We start from the raw sequence: 24,892 nt of genomic DNA on the forward strand, positions 1-24,892 counted from the left end.
CAAATCTCTTACAAACTCAGGCTGTACTCAAAAACTACTACCTCCAAAAAGAGGCTTTTGATAGTCTACTATAGCTGTTTAAAAGTTCATAGCAGTTGCTTTTAATCAAAAAAACAACGTAACTGGTGTTTCTATCTATCATCTCTGAATATTTTTCGCTGTGATATACAATAATACCACCTATTCATAGAAAATTTGAAAATTTTAGATATGTATTACGTTTTATGAAAATTCAATTCCAACCACAAGCATTATGTAATTTTATTTAATTAAATTTCATCAATATTTAAATTTATGTTTATGTTTAAATTTTAAATTGTTTTTATTGGAAGAAGATAGTTAGTTGACTGTATAGAGTAGATTGTAGAATGAGTGTCCGGGTGGCGGTCAAAAAAGATATTATAATAGTAAAAGAAAACTATTTATTGCTAACCAACGTTTAATAGATAGATAGAATCACTTATATAAATATGTAATGTTTTTTTGTCTATTGTCAAATATTCTGGACATTTTCTGATAATAAGTTTAAATATTTCATCTTTTATACAAAAAAAGTATATTCATATATTTATCAAACTTATTTTCCTCACTTTTTCATCTCAGGCATCTTATTAAATTCTTTTGTATTATAAGTACAACTCTGCGGAAGTATTCATCCACATTTTTTTCCTTATTGGGATTTTTATCTTATTTTTAGACTTAAAAGATGTCTGTGGATTGTCAAATTTATTTCTTTTTTCCCTGTCTTTTCACTATTAATGTTAATAAATCGTTTAATAATTTTTTTTTTTAATTTACTCTTCTATTGATTTTTTTTTACGATTGCGGTCTTAATGAAGTTCTAAAAATATTTTTTCAATGATTTTGTTTGATGATTAATAGTTTAAGGTTTCTATTTTTTATGATGCTTAGTAGCTGTATGATTCTAGTAATATTTTGTATCCTTCGCCGTGATTTAATAGGTAGACACTTTAAGCCTATAAGTTGTGATATGCAATACGTAAGACGAAGATTAGAGACAAAGAGAAACTGGTATAAAGCTTTGGGTTGCTAGTTTATATCCGGGACCTTCCAATAGAAATAGAGTTCCCTCAGCGACACCGAAACAGAGCTTCTTTCCGTTATATTCCCAGGTGGCATAAATATTTCTCCAACATACTTACAGGAGTAACCCTTTTCCTTTACACCAGGTCTCTAAGGGAGACACGAATTTAGTGGGCATTCTTATTTTATTCTTTGAATTTAGTTTATTGTTGTTATGATATATTTCAGTTACCCTGGCAACCATTCTCAATTACAATAAAATGAAAATGTATAGATATGACTTAATGTATAATAAAACTTTTTTTTTTTTTTTTGGCCAAGGAAGATATTTCAATATGGTATCTTTGGCCGCGTTAACATATTTAAGGTTAGTGTTCTCAATTTTGTGACTAATTAAATACTATATTTTTTATCCTCGTCTTATTCCTTGTTGTCTAGCTGTCTTACTACTTTGTACTTGTGTTTCGTCATTTTATTTCAGTAGAGGAGATATAAAGAAGGAATTAATGTTACGTTGAACAAATTCTCAAAAAGTCAGTTGATTTTTTCTTTTCATTGTATCCTTTTTGATAAATTAAATGCCAAGATAAATCAAAGTCTGGAAAATGCATTTTTTCAATGTCATGAAAATCCATTTTTCAATGTGAAGAAAATCCAAGCCTGAAAACTTCATTTTTTTTCAATTCATTTTTTTTTTAAATTCAAGTCATGAATATGATTTTTTTTTAGGACCTTCAGTTTTTTTTTAATTAAAAAAAAAAGATATCAATTTACAGAAAATTTTATAATGAAAAATTTATATAGTTTTTTAAGTTCTTTTATTTTTATCATTATTTTATTTTATTTATTTTTTCATGCACGTAGTTTGATTATGTTCATTTTCTTTATCCTTCTGTTTGTATATATTTTAAGAGAAATTTTATTTATTTTTATGTACTTTTTTTCCATTTATTTATTTATTTTTCCTTCTTATTTTCTTTTATTTTAGTAAGAATGTTACCTATTGCCCACAACGATGTGGCAGATTGTAATATCTATCAATAAATAAAGTATAAAGAGGGGGAAAAAAAAGTTTTTAAATTAAGAAACAATAACAGAAAAGCATAAAAGTTCCCCAAATTTATCTCTAGTTGCTTAGTATCTTCTAGGCTTATGTACCGCACGATAAAAACTTAACCTTTTTTAATGTAGAATATATTTTCTGAAATCTGAGCCCTTATTACTGTCTCTCCGTTCAAGGGTTTCCGATAAACTGTTTTTCAAAATAAAATTTTTTTCTGAGTAAAGAGAAATCAACATTTAATGAATTCATTCTGAAAAATATTATTGAAATTGCTAGGAATAAAGATAATTATTAGAAACAACTTCATGATTAATTTCCCTAGCTCAGATTTGTGTGCTAATTTTTATACTTAACTAGCAAATTTAAAGAACGTTCAAAATCAGCAAAATTATGTTAGTTTAAAATGAGAACTATGTTTTATTATTTTTTATCGTACAGTAAATAGCTTTAGAGCTTCAATATCTTTTTATTGAGTACTGAAAAAAAATGAGCGAAAATTTTATGCTTTTCAGTTTTTCGGCCAACGTTAGGTTATTAATCCTTATCTTTTTAAACTTATAATATAATTTTTTTTTTCAGTTTGAAATTGTCTGTAGGCTAATACTTCACAACATTTTTTTTTAAATGATTTTTAAAAAGGTATTTAAGATGAAGCCCAAAATAATGTATTTCGTACTTAAATTTTTTTAACTTATATTATCTAAAAATGAAACCAACAACGAAAAATAAAAAATTCCAATCCCGTTTTTGTGGTAGTAGGTTCTAACCAAATACCTATCTCTCTTCTAATATCGTATACGTTAATCCTTGTATTAAATTTTCTATAAACTTGTGTTTTTGTTAAAATCCAATGGTTACAGCGCCAAATTTGAACTTTATGGAATTAAAAAAAATAACTTTGCCCATTAATTTAAGGTGATGGGGAGGGGGAGAGATAGACAATTTTTCAATATATTTTTTCTCAAAAGCGATAAAAGATAAGAGGTGAATTAACTCTAGTCCATTCTTCACTATTGGGAGGTAATTTATAAGTTTTCCAAATAAAAATGGTCGACGGGAGTTAGTTTGACAGTTTCGGCAATAAAATGTTTTTTTTAGAATGTTTTATTGTTTTAGTTCCCTACAATTAATTCAGCTTTCTAGTTTTCAAATATTAAGTAGTAAAAACATGCCATATAGGAATCAAGTTTTTTCTTATGAATTGATGTCTGTTTTGAAAAGAGACTTGAAGAATTCATAAAATGAAGACTTACTGTCGTGTTTACATTTTTTTTTAAGGACCAATTTGTTGGAATATTGAAATTTTTGAGAGGTAAAACTTATTAAAAATTATAGTGATTTTATAACAAATAAATTAATTTGTTTTCACTTAATGCAAACAGATTATCATTGAGGATTCATAAAATATTTTAAAAAAGTATTATTTCAGTATTACTAAAAAATGTTTTGAATTAAATTTCATTTACATAAATAGATACTACATAAACCGTTTACTACATATATAAGGGAAATGTATTAGAAGCACTGGCCTTCTTTACTAAAATAACTCCGCTCTTAATCTTCGGACACTGAATTAATTCCTCATCAAAAAAATAATCAGGATTAATATATGCTAAATGTAGGGTTTATTTATTTTATTTTTTTAATAGGCCTATTTCTAAAAATTCTTAGGCTTCTAACTAAAGTTAGATTACTTTGTTTGGGTAAAATAAAGTTTCGTAGTTCCTCCCTCTTTCCTCTTTGGTCCAGGTTTGGCTAAAGTAGAAAGTTTTTTTTTGTTTTAACACCCGTGTACCAAATCTGGGGGACCGACCTTTTAAAGGAGGTACGTGGCCTTTGAAAAGGTTGGGGGAAATCCTGGCAGTGACCTCATCACCTTGTTGCAGGTGTGTCAAACTCAATCGCGTGGGCTACTCCATATTCAAATATTTATAAAATTGTATAATGAAGGGAGGATTCAAGAATATGGATAGGTATATTAAAATATATTATGATTTTGAGTAATTTTAGAATAATATTTTTTATATTATTTCTAAGTAATTGCTTTTATTTGAATACGTTGGGGAGGTAGGGGCCAGCTCGACATTCATGTCTTCATTTCTCATCTTTGGCCAATAAACAATGCATACTTCCTTTTGAAATTTTGAATTCCAGACTCTTGATGGATTGTTGTGGCACCTCATAACACCCGCTCAAGGGCAAGTTATAAAGTAGAATAAAAGCAGATTCATAAACCTGTTGTGCGTTATCAAGTAAATTACATCAATCATATGACTAATATAAGTGAATATGACAAACCAAAGCTACAATATAACTGTAGAACTTCAATATCTGACAGGCGAAGGCAAGATAGGGTAGTCAGGTCGTTGTGATTACGACTTATGTTTCTTAATGTATTTACCTCGTCCACTTGTAATGAATGCAGTTAAAAAATTTCATGGACCGCAGAACTTTATTTCCTTCTAATTCATCGCATTATGTAATTAAACGAGGTATATTTTGCTACAAGAAACTGTTATTTCTAAAAGTTCTATTCTTTTAAGTGGATCGATTAACTCCTTGTGATGTATCGATTCTTTTAAAAGATTCTTCAATTAAATATTTTTACTATAATAATTTTTTTATTATTACTAAAAATGAACTTTTTATTGAAATTTTCAAATCTTAAGGTTTTCCAGGCAGAAATCTTTTTTCTTTTATTTTAACTAAACTAAAAAATAAATAAACTAATATATAAATTACTGTTTAAAATAATTTTATTGAAATCAAATAAATTAAGGGAGCGCGGCTGCACCGTGGTGAGGTGTGTGGCTACTAACTCCAAGGAGTTCGAAATTCGAACTCGAATCCGGCTGGGCAGAAATTTGTTTTCTGTTACACTCTAGCCGTGAGTTAATTCCTATGGGTTCTGGAGCTCTCCTGGCTCCACCCAGCCTCATAAATTGGGTAAAAAATCTGGCAGTCGAGCGTGATTCTGACCAAATCACCTCCTTCCACTATCATTGGTCTAGTTACAGTGCTTCCTTACAAAATGCTGAATCCCTGAACCTCCATGGGTCGTATTGGTACATATTTTAATTTTAATAAATAAATTAATACAAAAAATATTTACAAAATTATTATTATAAAAATATTCAATAATTGGTTTCAATTCTTTGGACTTTTGACAAAGAAACTCCAAGTATTCTTTGTCAAATGTCCATAAGGAAAATAAAAAAATCCTTTTCTTGCTTTTGATTTTTTTAATTCCTAGAACTATTAACCTTTTCTTTAGTGCCTATGTACGTTTATGCAGAGGTGTCTCCTTTTATGAGCTTTGTGTTGTATCAAAATAAACAAACAAAGTTTTAGAAATCTCACTCCCACTTCTCCGGCTTTCCTTAATAGAAGCTCGAACACTGATCTTACACAACTGAATCATGAGCCTTTGAGCGGAGTCGATTCCTTTGATTCGGTTCTCAATTCACCTCATTAGGCTCCCGAGCTAATTGGCTTTCAAGAGGTGATTCTCGCGTCATCAGAAACCCATTAGTTCTTGTTTAATTTAGAATGACAGCACTTCATTATCAAATCAGAACTATATTTTCTCTGCAGGATGTTTATCGACTTTATTAATCTTAATTTAGAAATCCGTTATGTCACCCACTCATCTTGCCTTACAACCCTAACTTCTTAACAATAATATTTAATAAAGATTATGAATAGTTAATTTCATTCGTACACTTCCTGTCCATTTACTGTGTTTTGCCATTTTGCCCTGATTGAATTTTAAAATTTAAAAAGAATATCCAGAATTTAAAATTTAAACTATTTTTGAGATATAAAAGAGAGGAAAGTTCTGGACAATCACTCCCTGAGCTGTGATATGGATTGCATTTTAAAATCTACGGTCCATGGAGAATCTGTGGTGTAGCCAGAGCTTAGAAGGCTTTCCTGCCCTTGCTATCCTATATCTTTATTCCTTTTATGTACTCTCTGTTATCCTATACAATTACTCTTCTAGCTTTCTCGATTCTAATTATACCTACCACAACAGTAGTTCAATTTTCCCTCAAAAGGGGAATGGTCAGATTTCTAATATTTATCAGGAAGCAAACTACCGGTTAGTGGTAATTTACCGAAGAACCGCAACCACTGACCGACCCCTGGGATTACAATCCGGATTATGGCGAGAACAGATCGTGGGCCAGATGCTGGGCAAACCCGCACCGCGATTGTTTTAATAAGTAACGCCCCTAAGCGTGGGTTCGGCCGCTTCAATATTCAATTCTCATTGGTTTAAACATCTACTAGTACTATTTGCTGATACTCAAAGCATATATGGGGTCTCAAAAGTTCGTGTGTATTTTAAAACAGTATAACAATTTATGTACCAGGACTAAAAAGAATCGAAGGAAGCTTGATATATGTTTGTTAATTTATATTTAAGTAATATAAAATCTAAAACTTTAATTTAGTTTATTTGCCTTAAGAACTGATGATATTCGATTTGAATACGTACTTAAAATACATACAATTTTTCCTCAGGCAATGTTTTATCTTCTGTAGTCTAGTAACATTAGGATTCTGCTTAGAAGAAATTCAGGTAAAGCTAGAAAATTCCTTTCATTTATTTATTCAACCTCTGATAATAAGAGACTAAGTTTGTGCCGATTTTTATAATAGGCATGAAGGGATATTTTCAAAAAAATTTAAATTTTCACACTTTATTTATTTATTTACCTCTTTATCAACATCTTAACCATTTAATAAACTGCAGATTCATAAAGTCACTGTTAAATAATTAACAAACCATTAGAATTTGTTCAAGGGATACATCCGAATCAGGTAGTAATCTAGCATATACTTTATTTTATATTTTTACTGTTTTCACCTACTGATTGAAGTCTCAATAAAGCTTTCAAATTTCATTCATTATTTAATGAAATGAAATTTAGATAGTATTTCCGGAAAGTTTTATTCCCCCTCCTTTAAAATAGGTAACTATTTCAAATATCTTACGTTCTCAAAAATATTCTTCTAGTCCATATTTGATACGTTTTATAATTTAATTTTACACTATTCTTAATAAAATAATACCAACCTCAAAACATATTAATTACACAAAAATTAATTAATTCACAAAAACTTTGGGTTCTGTTTTATTGTTTTTTGCATTTTATAACTTATTAATTAGCTTTAAAATGACACCAGTGGTATGATTCGCCCCACATTTATTCCATGGTGTTTAGTATTTTATTGTCATTGTTTTTTTTATTACTATATTTGCAACCTCTAGTGTTATTTAAGACTATATTACAAGTTACACAGATATAAGGTTGCAGTGAATGTATTTATAATATTTATTATGAATAAATATGTCTCATTTTGCCCTGGAATATGCTTCTTCTTCTTTACTTTTTCTAATTTTTAATAACTATAATTTTTTTTTAAACTATGACTGTTTTAAAGACTTGGCTCAACATTCTCATATGGTAGTCAGTATCATCAGTCGATATGGGGCCTCGTTTGTACACTTAATTATAATATAAGTGAGTTCCACAATTACGATTCGTATCTTTGGTTCGTTTTATTCATATGACGTCAGGCAATCTGTAATCTCAGAACTGCAGCGACGCCAGTTTGAATCCGGCTTTGGGGTTGCTTTTATTTCTGCTGTGGCCTCACGAAGTGAAAATTGGACCCCCCACCATAATTATAATAGGGTGGTGCCCTGTAGATGAGTCTTTCTGTACCTTGTAGTAAAGCCCGTACGTCAGAAATGTCCAGGTCATAAAAAAATGTTAACATGACAACAGTCACATATTGGCCTTCCTATTGTACCAAATATCCTGTTATTCCGCTATACATACGCCATTCATTATATCAACCTAAAGTAACATATCTTTTTGAATCTGAAATTTTCGACGTTTTTTTGACTAATTAGCCTGACAAATTCTGTGTTTTCATTTCTAAAATAGCGACATTAATAAACGTTGGTATAATCTTCTCAAAGACTTTGAGCTAGTAAGTTATACTTTACGAACAGAATTCAAAAAACGTTTGGATAGTCGTGGAAGGTACTGTCGAAAAAGTTTGAAGACATTTGTCACTCTCCCCTTTAATAAGAAAAGTATCCTGTCACACAGTTAAGAAACCTGGTTGGAACGGAATGGAAATGGAGAAGTTCTTCTATTATTATAACTTTTCTTGGGTATTTTACGATTGGGGGACAAGAATTAATGGATCTCAACTCTATTTTCACCGAAGCCTATTGACAAGCTTTCAGTTTGAAGGCCGATAGGGAAGTCTTCAAGGCTCGTGTTCCTGAGGTTCTGAAAGATATAGGTCTAGATATGGGAACCGAGGACTTCCATGAAAGATACTTATCGGTTCTTGAGTTTTCGTCAATATGACGATATATTATGACGAACTCGTTTTATCGCATTATTTGTTCACGAAATTTTATTCCATTCCAGAAAGGCATTAATTTTAAAGAAAAATTTAATGAACCCAATTCACTAATAAAAAAATACACAGTTATAATTTAAATTGTTGTTTTTAAGTAATGTTTTGTAATTTTGTTAGTTAAGGTCGTTCCCTTGTATGTGCTTTGAAATTATTTTGGTTATGTGACAATTAAAAAATTTGGTGCGGTGCGTACGCTACTTTCTTCAACTTTCACTCACCTCCTTACTTAGAGATAACATTAATACTTGCTCATTTCAGAAGAAACATTTCTTTTTATTCGCTGTGTCATTTTATTCATTCAGGTTCAATTTTCCAAATGAGCTTTTCAGTTGACTGGCTCCAATTTCAATGGTTTTCAGCAAAGTACTTTTATTATTGTTAACAAATAAATATTTTTCGTTGCAGAATCATAACATTTTTCATTTGCCAAAGTATGGCAGAAATATAAATTCATTACTATACAAAAATTTACATTCTGCTCTTAACCATTTATTATTAAAAAATCAATATTGTAGTATTGTATATTAAGAATTGTTATACTAAGAATGATTTTATGAAGTTGGCCATTCTGTCAACTAAAAGGATCATGTATAGGTTATTTATTATTATTATATGGGACACGCCTATTTTTTTTGTGAGTGGCACCTATTGGCTAACGGGCCTCTCCAATGCCCGAGGGGAGGTTGTGAGTGAGTTTTGTATTATTTTATGCTTGAAATAAGTGCGGTTGGGATCAGGACTCGATCTGACAACCTTTGGGTTGGTAGACTGGCGCGTTGCCACGCTGCTACCGCTGCCTCCTTATGTATAGGTTAAGGGAAATTAAAAAAGTAATTATTTCATAACTACTTTGACATGGCAACATTTATTAAATTGGTGAAACCAAAAAAACCACAGTGTGTGCACACACTACAAACTCATGGTACATTAACAGATTTTTCGTCATTAAATGATAATGGAGAACTTTTATAGTTTTCTATATTACGTATTATTTTTATAACATTTTAGGATTTACCACGGTATATAATAAATCTATATTATACTTATTTATTGAAATGATTTTTCATCCAGAGTTTTGTAAAAATATGAAATGCTTAATTATTTCATACAAACAACATTAAATGTATTTTAAAGAATTTTTTATTAATTTTGCCTTTTAAGCCTCGTTAGACTATTTCAACGAGAATAACACCTATCTGGTATTTAAGCACATTTAATTACAACATCGATGTACTTCGAAAAAAATTTTAAAAATGTGAGAAATTCATTCTATAAAGTGACATTTCGGGTCAGTCGATTTTACTGAAAAAGATGCTGTCTGTCTCCCTCTTAAGAATATGCATTTAGTGTTTACTTTCAATTTTGTGCAACTTTTCATTTATGAGCTAGGCTGAGCGCACACATCATTTTGCGAGATTTGGTTTTTATATAATAATATAAGTAGAGATGTAAATTCAGAAAAGCTGGAATTGTCTTTAAATTCCCTTAAAAACTCAAGGAACATACGTTTGAGTCCAACACGTAAAACCTGGAATTCCATGTGCATGAATGGTTTAAAATTTATACTTACCTAGTTTCTAATCTTGCATCCTTTTCCATTCCCGACAATCCTCCGAGGTGCCTGAAAAGAAGATGGCCACGAGACCAGCTAATGTAAAATGTCATTATAGTGCTGCCAATGGGTAGTTGCTCTACACGCCTGTAACACTCCATTTTAACTAAGACCAAATTTACTGAATGTATTGTGTAATATACAGTTGTAAATTTCAATAAAGATATTAAAACCAAAAATTATACTTGACTTATGTTTTTTTTTTCTTATTTTTAAAAAATATTTAATCTATTTGTATCTTCATTCCAACTCCCCCATTTTGAACCTGAAATTTTCCTCTCTGTTTGGCGGCTAATGAGCTTCTAATTAAGAAAACTTTACGCCGGGAACAGTTCGAAGGGAGGAAGTGTGCCCATGTTAAATAGGGAGTAATATTGAAGATTCAAAGGCGAAACATTCTTTTCATAATATAAAAATACCTTTTAAAATTGTCACCAGTTATTGAAAAAGTTTAATTATTAATATTTAAGGCTTGGGAGAAGAGTGAGTTTTCTTATTTAATGAGATGCGAATCTTCTTTGACGACTCTCCATCATTAATTATTAAAAGGAATTTTCTATTAATTGCGACGATTGTGAATATACATTTTTGATGATACCGTTTAATATAAATTAATTATACATTATAATTGTATAAATTAATTATACATTCAAAATTGATTTCAATTTATTTATCTATTTTTATTTCATCAATGACTGTTAAGTTAAAATCCTACTTGGTCTAAATTCTGATCTTGTTTTAATTAGTACTACGGTAACATGTTAAATTTAGGTCATAAAATATCAAGGTGAGATTTTAATATAATATTAAATTTCAACATTTGCTTAATTTTAGTACGCTTTGTCAATTTTCTGATTCGTGTGTTGTCGGTGTTGCGACACGAATGCGTGTCATACATATTTATTGTATTTTTTCTTAAAGTTAATTTTTAATAAAACTATTTTTACCTTATTTTATCGAAAATCACAAAATTTTCAATTACTTCAAAACTACTCAACTTTTTTTTTTTTATGACCTTGTCATTCTTGATATAGGTTGGGGGGGAGGAGGCGGTATCTACAGGGTACTTACCTATTCTAACCAGGGGGGTCAAATTTTAATTTCGTGGGACCGCTAAAAAAATAAAAGTTGAACCCTGAGGACGGATTTAAACCTGCGCCGCTTCAGTTCCCAGGTTGCAAAGACCTGCGCCTTTATTCCTTGAGCTACAGACGGCCCAAAATACTACTGAACCTATCTACACCAAACCAAAAGGTACAACAGGAGTTATAAAATAAGAAGTTTGAGAATATCTTATTTGCTTGAGACTACTTCTTTCCCCTTATGCAGACAAAAAAATCTAAAACGTATAGATATAGGTTTGAAGAGAGATATTGAAATTTACATCAGTTGGTTTGACACGGAATTTAGAAAACATAATGAATAGCATTTTTATTAGAAAATTCACCAAAAAAATCAAGAAAAAATTGTGATATTGTTTTCTACTAAAACTCGTATTTATAACTTTTAATGTGCGTTAAAAATCAATTTTCCTGCTTTTTCTTAAATAAACATTTTTTGCCCTATTTCACTAAATGAAAGCATCTTTTGGTTTACATAATTTTTTATATGATTTAATTTCCTTCATTTTTCTTTCTGAGCGATTAAAAAAAAAACTTTCTTACTTCAATTATCATTTTTATCAATTTTAAATCGGTAAAATTGTCATTTCTAATTCTAAGCACTAATTTTTAAAATAATTATGAAGGTTATAAAAAGTAAAAAATTTGTTTTTCCTTTATTATTATTATATTATTTCCTTTTTTGCGACGGATAATTCAGTAGACTTTTTTTACTTGTTATTTTTCTTTTCTTGATTGTTTTATGTTCACTAAATTCTTTAAATGATTGTTTAAATGTCAGTTTCTTTGTGATATTTAATAAAAATTTTGTCATTTATTTAATCGCCCAGGAAGAAAAAAAAATAGAAAATCACATTAATTGCTTTCGAATAATATATTACTTCTTAAAATATACTTTTAAACATCTTTAATACAATATCAATATATTTTCTCCCTTAATTAATTACAACTTAAGATATGGTCTAAAAGTAATATTTTCTAATATTCACTTCTATCGGGTTTACAAATGAACTTAAAATTTCCACTATATTTAGCTATTCTCCTTATTAATGTTTACTAGGTTACTTTTTCCTGCCTTGCAATAGATAACGTTAGATAACTTTTCGTGAGAACACTTCTTTTCGGGCCGATGTACCCGCAGTTTGACAACGTTTCAATACAACCGACCTCATTTTTCCCTCAACGTCAGATTTCCCTCATAGAAATACCGGTGCCATTATTGTATTAAATTCTGAGAAGCTGACCACGTGAAAGCTTAGGAAATCGCTTCTAGTGAAAAGAGAAGCTGCAATCACATTAGCCGCTAGTGGAGTAGCCTCTGCCTGAGGAATAATGGCTAGTCTCTTCTATTCTCCTTCCAGATGTTCATGGTGAACTCTTATCTACGATTAGGTACCATCCAAGGAGTAAGTGGTCTGTAGTAGGTATTGGGTTTGTTTTGCGCATGTATCAATTATTATTAATTAAAATAGCGCATATTTTTTTGTTTTTTAGTAAAAATTTTTCGAACATAACCAATGTAAAAATTATTGAAGAGGATGAATAAACGTAGAAAAAACAATTGAATTTAAACTTCTGAACCTCTTATGGAATTCACTAACCTCCTACAAACATGAAATATTCCATTCACTAGAGCAAATGTCATTGTGAATAATCATAACTGAATTTTTAAAGTATTTTAATTTTTTCATTAAATATAATCTTCATTCATTACGTTGTTGAAATGGATCAATTTGAAATGATTATAGAATGATATATTGAAGTATATCCATAACTCATTACGTAAATTGTTATTAGAATGCTACCAAGGTATGCTTTCTCTACACACCTGGGCCCTGTTTCATAATAAAGTACAAACTAATACTATTAGTCTTGTCGATTTAAACTAATACAATTACACTGGCTTATACAATAGTATTTTGTACTTAATATCACTAACAGTCCTCCCTATTATGAAAAATAATTAGTATTAATGTAATTAACACGTTGTTTCTATACTTATATTTTGAACTAATACTTAACTTACTTAACTTTCATTATGAAACAGGGCCCTGGTATCACTCTATTATAACTGAGATCAAATTTAATAAATGTATTATTATGTACAGTTTTTTTTTTTTCGGCCAAGACTATTATGCACAGTTGTAAATTTCAATAAATATATTTTTAAAAAAAGTTGTTATCTACTATATCAGAAAATAATTGATATTCTTTCCGATAGCCTAAAAAGTGTTATATGGAGCCCAATAAAAATAATTTGGATACATTTTTTTTTTGTTATTCCATTTTCCTGTACTTTCCTCAAAGAGTTTAAACTAGTCTTAAAAGTACTCAGGCAATAATGGCACAAAACTACATACTAATTAGGTCTTCTGAGAATGTCCAATGTATTGATGGAGATATTTTGTAGATAGTGTATACATATTAACAAACTGTTTCAGACAATAGTAGCTGTTAACAGATTCAAAAATATAAGATGTTTTAAAAACACGTTATGAGACCCCATCTTCTATGGAACGGAGAATTCATTATTTTATTAATATTTAGACCTTTAAATGTGACTTTTATTTTTTTCTATACACAATACAAAGAATTCATCAAACTTTAACATTCTGCTATATTTTAATAATACCGAATATATTGTTCATTCTGGTGCGATTTTATAATAAATAAAATATACCTTTTAAATTATTCTTTCTTCTTTAAAAATTCAAAAAGCAGTATTTGTACTTAATTCCCGTCTCATTCAGAGAACTACAAGTTCCGAAAGTTCAGAAAACTTACATTGGTCTGACAATTCTCTCTCCGATTTTCAGAAATCCATTCAGATCACACAGAGCTTTGAAAAGAAGTTTTTATGCCCTTTGAAAAGTGTCGCAATCTGGCGGGTGGCAATTTTTCCCACAGCCCTTGGTGGAAGGGGAGGGTGTTAGGGATTCTTTGTTCTTTTTCTTTTTTTTATCAGCCCGATCTATTTGGATAAATATTCAGCATTTTATAATTCCCCTCTGTTTCAGATTGAATCCATTTTCATAACAGAATATTTAAACAAAATATATGTATTCTTAATATATTATTTCTTAAGTTTATAAGTCTTGTACTAACTGTCAAAATTCATAGCTATAATTAAATGAAATATATAATTTAAATCACTGCTGTAGTAAATAACTTTCCTTTTTATATATTTATAATTTATTCTTATGAGTAATTTTTTTTTTGCTGAACATAGGCAGATTTTTTAGATATAAACGCATGTTTATTAAAAAAATAAATTGAAAATTTGTAATTTTCCTAAAAGATTGTATTTTTCGTAAAGTTAGTGGAATATTACTTATCACTGCTGTGAAGTAAGCCATAGATATAATTTTCTGATTAGAAAGATCTCTAAACAGATATAATGCGTGAAAAGTCATTTCAAACTTTTGAAATCTCTTGATGACACCCATCTCATTCTTGTCTAGTGAATTAAACAAACAATTTAAAAAGCAATTATATGACTGAACAATTTCTTCAATTAAAAAAATACTTGACCTTTAATTTGTATAAAGCATAAAAAAAAATCTTGTCCTTACCAGATCTCCCTCTCTTACTCAGATCAGATTTTTTTAAAATATTCGTCATTGAAGCGTGTCATTTATTTAACGACAAAATCATTTAATTTACATTTTTTTTTTTATACTAGTTGCAATTTTATATTGAGGAGTTTTATTTTTTGTGGTACATTTTAATAAATATTGCATTGTGCTAATTTTTTGGGAAGTAAACCTGAGGGAACGAATTTTTATTATAAAAACGATTTAAAGTAAGGACAAATTATGTAACAATTTTAATTAGTTTATAATAACTAAAAAGGACATTCGAATCTAAGAGTCGGTTCGAAACCTCATATAAATAAATAAGATTATAATCCATTTTTTTTTCTTTTTATTTTATTTAAAACCTTAATTGTTAATTTTTTTATATATAATTATAAGATTTTTTTTATCCTTATTAAAAACAAAGCAATGATATTAAAATAGTATAATAATACATTATGCTTACAATTTTTCACTGTTTTAAATCATTTTTACCATTTTTTCTCTTTCTATTTGATCATTTCTCTGTAGTTATTTTTTAATATACATGATTGGCACTACAACCGATATATTTTCGAATTTTTGCATTCCAATGCCTTACCAGTTCCCCGCCATGTCCTTGAGAAATCATCGAACCTCATTTTTTTCCTCGTCTGAGCTGGATCGTATTTCAGCATAATATTATCGTGGATGGTTCCAGCGTAGCACCCTCCCTTTAGTCCGTACGCAGTACACAGTGAGGAAATTTGACCGGATGGCGATTTAGTTCTAATAAGGAGGCAGAAGAGAAGTTTAACGTTTTCTTTATGACAGCAGGCTGGGAACTGCTATAATATATGCGTACGAAAGTTTTCACGGTGTCTTCAAAAATGCATCGATGGAAATGAAAATTTTGTAGAAAAATAGAAAAGTGTACATCCTTTAAAATGATGTGATTATTATATAAAATATTTGGTATTGTGTACTACATATTATAAGAGTATTGTTTATTATACAGAATATTTTAGGGTTGTGTTCGCAAAATCAGATAAAAAATCCTTATAAAGGTATATCCCTTAATACTTTATATTGAATTTACAATATAAATTCATGTCTAAAGATTTTCATAGTGATGAATTATTTAAGTTTTGATAAATAAATCAGTATGTGTTCCAACTACGTAATTAATTAAATGCAAACATTAACATTCATATTAAATGTTGCTCAGATTGCATTTAGCATTAAGACAGGCTCGGCACTAGATAAGTGTTACTGTTTCGCAATATTCAATTATCCTTCTTCATCAATAATTAAGATCATTAACCGGCTTCTATATATTTTTTGTTTCACATCAACCTAAACGAAAAAATCCAATGGTGAGTTCTAGAGTGCGTGACAATAGTATATTCGTTCGGCCATTGCTGATACGGAAGAAAAATGCCGTATCATTCTCCTGATAATGACAGAGATGAACAAAATTTAATGAAAATGTTAGTGTCCACATTTAATTAATAAACTGGTTGGAACACATTCATTTATTATAACCAAAATAATTCATAGCAATAAAAATTTCGACGTGAGCATCTAGACAAATCATTGACATTGGTGTAAACATAAAAGTATGTTTATAGGAAATGTTTATCTTGTCGTGAAATTCTTAATACAACGTATTTTATATGGCATTGTGTATTTCTATAAAATAGGAGATCTCACTTCAGAGTTTAGAGGAGCATTCTCATTATAAAAATCTGGATTGTTCATTTATAATGAGCATTGGCAGTTATCACGAAATTATTTAACAATATCAATACGTCCCGCAATAAACAAAATGATATCCCTCAGCGAGATTCTTCCATTATCCAGTTACAACCTCTGTTAGGAAGATATGAGACCCATTTAACCTTTTGCTCAGCTTTAAGAACAGCTTACATTTTACGGTAGAGCATTAGAAGACGCTGTAAGGATACACACTAAAGAGCTAAGTGCCATATTTAGATATTTCTCGATGATAATTTTCCCCGGTTCCGACTCTCTTATCACAGCAGTATCTCTGATCCTCGCTTAAAGTTATTTTCTCGTCCTTCTCCCCTTATTGTCATGGGGACTTTATGACAGTCTCCGTGAACAAGCTCCCGTCATAAGTGAAAAAACAACTGTTTTAAGGTGTTGAGCACCATTTCAAGTTCATTGAATCACAGTTATAATCAAATCACTCAAATAAGTAACTAAGAATTAGTTTATCGTCTGTTTTGTGATCGTTACTTTTTACTTTCACTCTATATATTTATGAAAAAATATTACGTATATTACATAAACATATGTAAGGAAGTATCATGAACGTGAAAAATTTCGAGTTTTCAAAGGAAATACATGTTTTAAGGTCTCCAAAATGGTAGACTTCACAGAATTGCCACTTTATGCCAACGATTTTACACATTTTTACCATTTTCTTAAAAATTGCTCTGATAATTTTGATCAAAATCGGATAGTCTTTAATATGAGCTAGTTCAGCTTCGACAGTGGTAGTCTTGACTGGGCCCTAATGCTAAATTATCAAATAAGCTTTCATTATAGTGCCGATTATTTTGTTTATTTGAAATAATTACCCTTTTGTTATTGTTTGCGATAAGAAAAAATAAACGAATATGAAACAATTTTATAATCAACTAAAGGGCCAATAGTCAGATTTCATATTCAATATAAATGTATATTATGAGGAAGTATTGTCACCCTGAATAATTAAAAAATGCTGTTTTGAAACGTAAAAGGGTTCGTTGTAAGGTGTTATGACGAGTTTAAGTAAAAACAAAAATATGCGTGAGACTCCTGCTGAGTTGCGTACGGTAGGAGTGAATTCTAATAGTACAAAAGCCCAAGAGGAGAAAAAGGCAGTTATTTCACCCCAATTTTTATTGCTTTAATGAAAACTATAAATGATTGCTAGTCAAAATTAATGAGTCTGCCAAGTATAGGTATGTGATATAAAAAAAGGCGGCTGTATTAAAAATTAAATTTTTTTTTTTTTTATTTTGATCCCTATATCATTAAAACTACCAACGACACTAGAAAACCTAAGAGAACATCATTTGAATTGAAGTAAATCTCCTTAAATATGAGCCGTAATTGAGCTATTAACGTTCAATATTTCCCGATTTCATGAAAAATCAGACGTGGAGATGTCTATTAATACTCAAATTAACCCACGTTAAATGTACTATAAAGTAGTTTATGGCGGTTATCATCGTAGGCGTAGTAGTTCTTATGATATTTGCTAAAATAAATTAATTTCTAGTTGCTCAGACAAAATTTATATTCATTTGTGAATATTATAAAACTTACTACCCATAGGAAGATACGTGTCTTAAACTACTTTATAGTAAATTAAATTACCTATATTTAATTTACAACATACAAATGCTGGCAGACATACATATATGGCTACGTACGTCTTATGGCTCCTGAGATATATTTTTTCAAACATCAAAGCTTTTATCCGAATAATTATAAATTAACATTTGGTGAATTTATTTTGTCAAATATCATAAACATTACTACTCCTAAGAAGATGAAGGTTATAAACTAGATTATAGTACACTTAACGAGCTTTAATTTGAGTGCTAATAGACATCTGTACGTCGAATGGTTGTTGAGATTTAGATTTCTCAAAATAAATTCACTAACTACTTATTTTTCAGTACATTTTTTATGAAATGTTGCTTTTAAAAAACCTATATCTCGGGGACTATTTTACGTGTATAGTTCTGTTAGGCCTCGTATTTTATAAAATTTACTCTTCTTTAAATGATGTTCTCTTAGGTTTCCTAATGTTGTTGGTAGTTTTAATGATATAGTTTTCCGAATGAAAAATTATTTTTTTAAATATTTTGAAACAGCAGCTATTTTTTATTTCCCTTACCTATACTTGGCTAACTCGTAAATTTAGGGTAGTAATTACGCATAGTTTCCATTAAAGTAATCGAAAATTGGAGTGAAATATTATCATGCCAATCTTATTATGTCAATATTTTTTTTGTTTTTTATTTTTATTTCTATAGAAATCAACATATTTATTGATAATTTGGATAACAAGTAAAGCCGTAGAAATGGTCTAGAACAATAAATAGTAGTGATGTTATTAATTACATTCATTATAAAATCATAACTGAAACAAGCACATATAATTTATATATATATAAATTGACAAAACCGGATTAAAAATATGTATATTTATAAATAATGCAAGCAATATTTCTAGCAAAATATAATAATAAAATAAAAACATTACTGAATTAGGAAATGGAATCAGATTGAGAGAAATCTATCTTCAATAAATCAAATGTCTCTGTTATTAATTTTTATTTAATAAATATTTTATACTTTTTTATTTTTGTAAATAATATAGATCATTTTTCGTTTGATCTAAGCCAACTCGCTCTAACACACATAAAATAGATTCTTATCGAACAGTTATGAACAAAAATAAATCCGTGCTTAATCATATGTTTCTCTGAAATGGAATAATAACGGAAAAAAATATATTTTAGAGAAAAAAAAATCATTAATCTACTGCAATTGTAACAATTATCGTATCCTATTTACAGTTTGAATTTTAAAATATGAAGGAGATGGTCCGAGAGCATGGTCAGAACGGAACAAAAAATAGTTAACAACTACTTATTTGCATATGTTTCTCCCCAATTTGTAGAGCGTTCTAAGGGCTAAATAAGATACAAAACAACTACAAATATTTTGGCAATGTTGGATAATAAGATAAAAAAATTAAACTAAGGTAGGGTTAAAAATTATGTAAATATATTAAAAGAAAACTATATGAAAATGAATATAAAGAGTTATAGTGTAAAATAGACAATAATGACTATATTAAAAAATATTACACAGGCCTACCTTCTACGCCATAACCCCTGATGAAGACCTGAAATTCAGGTCGAAACGTCGGCATAAAATAAATAAATATGGTTTTGTTTATTTATGTTGTTCTTTGCTGACTGCACCCCCCGACAAACTTCTCCAATCGTTAAAAAATATTACGTAAGCGTTGTTATTTCCTGTCGTATAATATACATATTCATATAATTTGAAATATATTTTTAAAATTTATTAACGGATTATGTACGAACCTCTTAAATTCAGTTTAAACTTTTTGAGGAGAAAAAAATAAACATATTTTTTTTTCTTTTTTACTTGATGAAAAACAGTAACTTGGACAACCATAAACATATGGATTTATTTATATTGTTTTATTTCACATTATTTTTAAAGGAAATACTAGTGCATGAGACCCAAAATCAATCATTATTTACAACTTTTTACACTTAAAGATCCATATTTTTGTTTATATTTATTTGTTGAACTTTACAGATTTTAATTAATAATTTTATTGACAGGTGTTGATGGTGAGGCGGAATGACAGGGCCTTTCCTAGGCCTTTGTCTAAATGCCCTATCCTTCTTCGGCCTCTGCCTCAACCTGTATATTCTGGTCATTGTTTTCATCACTAAACAGGTAATTCATTTTATCATATTTTACTATAAATTGCAATTATAATCTGGTGTAAATAATTGATGAAAAAATATAAGGAAATAATTGAATTTAGGTTTTATTTAAAAATTACATGGGTTATCATAAACCACTGTAGTGTATTAAATCTAATTTTCAAATAATTAGCCCTAATTCGCCACATTCCACTGAGAAGCTCATTGTTATTATAAGCTTAATTATTTAAATGCCCTATTACAATCCTTCAAGCATTACCCATCCTTCCTACAATCCTATCCGAAGGTTTAAACAGCATTGGCCCAGAGACTTATTCTATATAATTATATTGTATATAGTTAAATTGCAAATACCAGATTCTCCACACAAGTCAGTGTCCGTGGCTAGCACCCTTGTTCAGCCTCCACTGGCTTTGAATACAGTGACGTTGAGGATTCTCCACGCCGTGATCTTCTAGATTCCTTCTTTTTCCTTCACAAGTCGGAAGAAAAATTCAGTTCAAAGTCCCCAGTCTTAATGATTGATTTAAGATGCTATTTTAATTTTTTTTTTAATAATTTATTTATTGATATTTACAACTGTATACATATATATACATCAAGTAAATTTGTTGTAAGTGATATTATGACATGATAAAAACATGTGGAGAATCTACCCATTGTTAGAACTCCAAAAACTATTTTAATTTAAGTTTAATTTTGCTTTATTGTTTTCCTCTATTTCTATGTTTGTTATCATTTAATTTATGGATTTGTTAATATGGCCTGAATGTGTTCTATGATCCCCTTTACCACTGTCTGTAAATATATGACAGAATGTAATATTGCGCAGTAAAATAATACAAAAAAGGTTTAAATTAATTTACATATATTTTTTATTATTTATTTATTCAGTTAAGTATAACAAATGTAGTCCGATCAGATGGCAACATCTCAGTCTAAAATAACAAACACAAATAATAACCATAAAATAAAATATGAGCATGTAACAATTTTAATTTTGGAGTGTTGTGGGGGTTTTAACAGTTTATAAAAAATGGATCTGTATGAATTGAGACAAAGATAAAACAAATTTCGACGGCGCTTCATACCCACAATACGTTCAAGTAATGCGGAAAGTTGTTCGAAATTGAAGGCGCAGTTTTTATAATTCGCCTATATGTGCATCAGAAATGTTTTAATTATTTCAAGACATAATAGTTTTGAAAATACATGAATTCATCAGATTAATTTTTTTACTTACAGTCCAAAATCCTTCAATACAGTCACAAATCAAATCATCCATCAGGACCTCAATGTCCCATATGTTGCCGATTTGACCAGAACCAGATACCAATCCTTCCATGATAAACTTTCCAACTACCCAAACCAACTCGTTTCTAACCTGGCTTCTCATCATTACTTAATAATCCTCCTAGACGTCTGAAAAGAAGATGGCCTCGAGATCTTCTCCTTTAGAAATGTTTTTGGAGTTCTATCAGTGGGTAGATTCTCCACATGTTTGTATCATGTCATAATATCACTTACAGCAAATTTACTTGATGTGTATATATGTATACAGTTGTAAATAACAATAAATATATTATTTTTTAAAAAATAAAAAATACAGTTTAGAATGTTTTAAGTGATCGTAAAATATATTTGTTTAATATATTTTATATTATAATAGTGGCATTTTATCGTTATACAGTTAATTTTTTTTTAATAATTTATTTATTGTTATTTACAATTGTATACATATATACACATAGAGCAAATTTGCTGTAAGTGATATATATATGTATACGATTGTAAATAACAATAAATAAATTATTAAAAAAAATAAAAAAATTGTGCTTTTAAGTTAAGTTCATCATTTTAGTTGAACTCTGTTCTAATTGTGTATACATTCTGTCTCAATTAGCTCTAGTAGGAATAGTTGATCCGGTCCATTGCAACATTTTTAATAAAATTTACAAAGAACAGATACTATCGCGGGTGATCAAATTATTGATAATGTTTACTATCCCAAAGGAGATGGGTCCCCTTTGAGCTCTTCATAGCCACGATATGGCGAATAATTAAATTACGTTTCTTTAGTGAGGAGTTGAACCTTTTCTAATGCATGTAAAAACCATGATTAAATTTTTTATAAAAAGTCATCTCTCAGAGTAAAAGTTTTGAAGTAATTTCAATAGTTAATATTGGTCCGAAACATGTGATCCTCTTCAAGTTTGCGAATTTATAGACAATCTGTATTAAGATTAGTTAATTTAAGAATCGGATTGGGAGTTTATGCTTCATTAAATTGGTGATTCTGGTTTATTCTTTTGTAAAGTTTTTACACTTTTGGTTTTCTTTTTAACGAAAAACTCTCAAAACTTCTCATCTCTACTTACTTCGGACATCCGTTCATTATCTAGTCAAATCTTCAATTATATTAGAAAATGTTAGATCATATCTATCTTCATTTTATTCTTTACATTTATTATTACATACATTATCAATTACAATTATATTATACTATTATTGGCGCGACAGACCGTGGGGGTCCAAGGCCTCGTGATGTAATTTAGAAATACATCCCGCGTTTCAACACGTGGTTTTCATAGGGTCGGTTCGTCACTCCCAGGCCTATTTTGTGAGTGCCACCCATTGGCTAACAGGCCATATAAATTCCCGGGGGGAGGCTGTGAGTGAGTATTGTATAATTATATGCTTGGGAAAATCCCGGATAGGGCCGGGGAATCGAACTCGCAACCCTCACAATTATATTATTTATTGTATGCCGAAATCGGCAACTATAATATATGATTTATAAAATTAATTGTAATGATTGCACAAAATAATATTATATAAGTGAGATCTTACAAAGTCTAAGGTGTAGAATAAAATAAAATGGACATAAGAAAACCCAAGAATATTAAATTTTTATATCGATAAAGAAGACATTTTAAATATAGGTATCAGATAATAAAAAGATAGAATCTAGAAGTCGGATATAAAAGTAAATAGGTTACCATTGTACATTATGTTGATATGAATGACAAAATGAATATTTAACATTAATATAAAACATTTGTGACCAAAATAGATAATGACAAGTATGGGTCGAATTTAGTTAAATCAGGAGAGGGAGAGGTAAATGAAAGTCTACTAATTAAGATGTTGAAACACTAAATGTAAATAATATATTTTTTTAATATTATTATATAGCATTATTTTCAGAAATAAAGATAATATAATATTTTATATTATATCAAGATATCAAAAGAAATCGCTAAAATGGAAGATATAAAACAACTAATAATTAAGGTTATTACATAAAAATGTAAAAATAATTGGATCTTCTCAATTTCCATCAGTAATTCGTTGATATAATCCAATATTTCCAATTATAAAAATGACGCAATTGTTGTAAAATACTATGGCACTAGATAATGTTGAAACTTTATCTTTGTCTTTATCTAACTTTGTTCGAAGTAAATAAAGAGATAAAAAGTTGGAAGGGTTTTTCATTAAAAATAAAACAGAAATTACAAAATATTTTAAAACTTTGGTAGCTAATTAAATAATGAAGATTAATGATTTGATTTTTACAGCAATGCCTTCAACAGATATTATCATGTTGTCAAAATCCAATTTTTAATACAGTGAAAATATAAAAAAAAAATGTTCTTAATTTTAAAAACTGTATGCAGTTCATACTAATTATAGTTCATTTAGTAATTATGGCAAAACCTAATGATAATAATATTAAATTCTTCATTTTTCCTGGCGTATATCTCTAGAACCACATTAGAAACAATTATTACTGTACTTAAGAGCCTTAGAGTAAAAAAAAAATTATAAACAAAATAATTAACAAATAATAAAAAACTGTACCGCTACAACCCATGAAAGGTCAGGGGTTCAGTACTTTGTTAGGAAGTACTGTTACTAGACCCACGGTTGTGCAAGGAGGTGATTTGGTCAGAATCACTCTCGGCCGCCAGATTTTTACCGAACTAAGGAAACCCAATTTAAGAGGCTGGGTGGGCCCCAGAAGGGCTCCAGAACCCACAGGAGTTTACTCACGGCTGCAGTGTAACTGAAAAAATTTTCAGCCCCACTGGATTCGAACTCGGGTCTTTGGAGTTAGTAATAAAAAATAAATTTATAATAAATTCGGACTCTAGTGATTATTAATATCCTTTTAAGAAGAAAGCGTAAATATCTATCACATGAAAGAGATTTTGTTTAACGAGTTTGTTTTATTTATAATAAAAAATATTATAAAAAATATATCTATTTTTTTGACTGGCCTGAAGAAATATGTAATCAGAAGTACTGGTCTGACATATTTTATAAATTGACAATCATTATATTTTGTAAATTAACAAACAGTAATTCCTATTCGTGATGCCTAAGTATTGCTTCCTAATTTCATCAATTTCGCATTTCCTTAGCCCAATAAGCACTTCATACGCTGTTTCTGATCCTGAAAAACATTTTCCATTTAAAGAGACTAGTTGGTATTCAGAGCTGGTGTGCAGCATGGGGTTACGTCTTGCTGA

The 24,892-nt window shown here is 29.3% G+C and overlaps 1 protein-coding gene across 5 annotated transcripts in view; it reads left to right on the plus strand.

Moving 5' to 3' along the window:
- The window catches only part of LOC106692784 (histamine H2 receptor), a 581,552-nt gene that overhangs the window by 476,485 nt on the left and 80,175 nt on the right, over positions 1-24,892 (plus strand). For all 5 annotated transcript variants that reach the window (XM_067045812.1, XM_067045811.1, XM_067045814.1 and 2 more), the window contains one exon: positions 20,250-20,367. In XM_067045812.1, coding sequence (XP_066901913.1) covers positions 20,269-20,367 — 99 coding nt within the window. In that variant the 5' untranslated portion in view covers positions 20,250-20,268. The remainder of the gene's footprint in view (positions 1-20,249; positions 20,368-24,892) is intronic.

The sequence above is a fragment of the Halyomorpha halys genome, unplaced genomic scaffold (genome assembly GCF_000696795.3).
Source record: "Halyomorpha halys isolate HHAL.00 unplaced genomic scaffold, Hhal_1.1 Scaffold71.1, whole genome shotgun sequence".
NCBI lineage: Eukaryota > Metazoa > Arthropoda > Insecta > Hemiptera > Pentatomidae > Halyomorpha > Halyomorpha halys.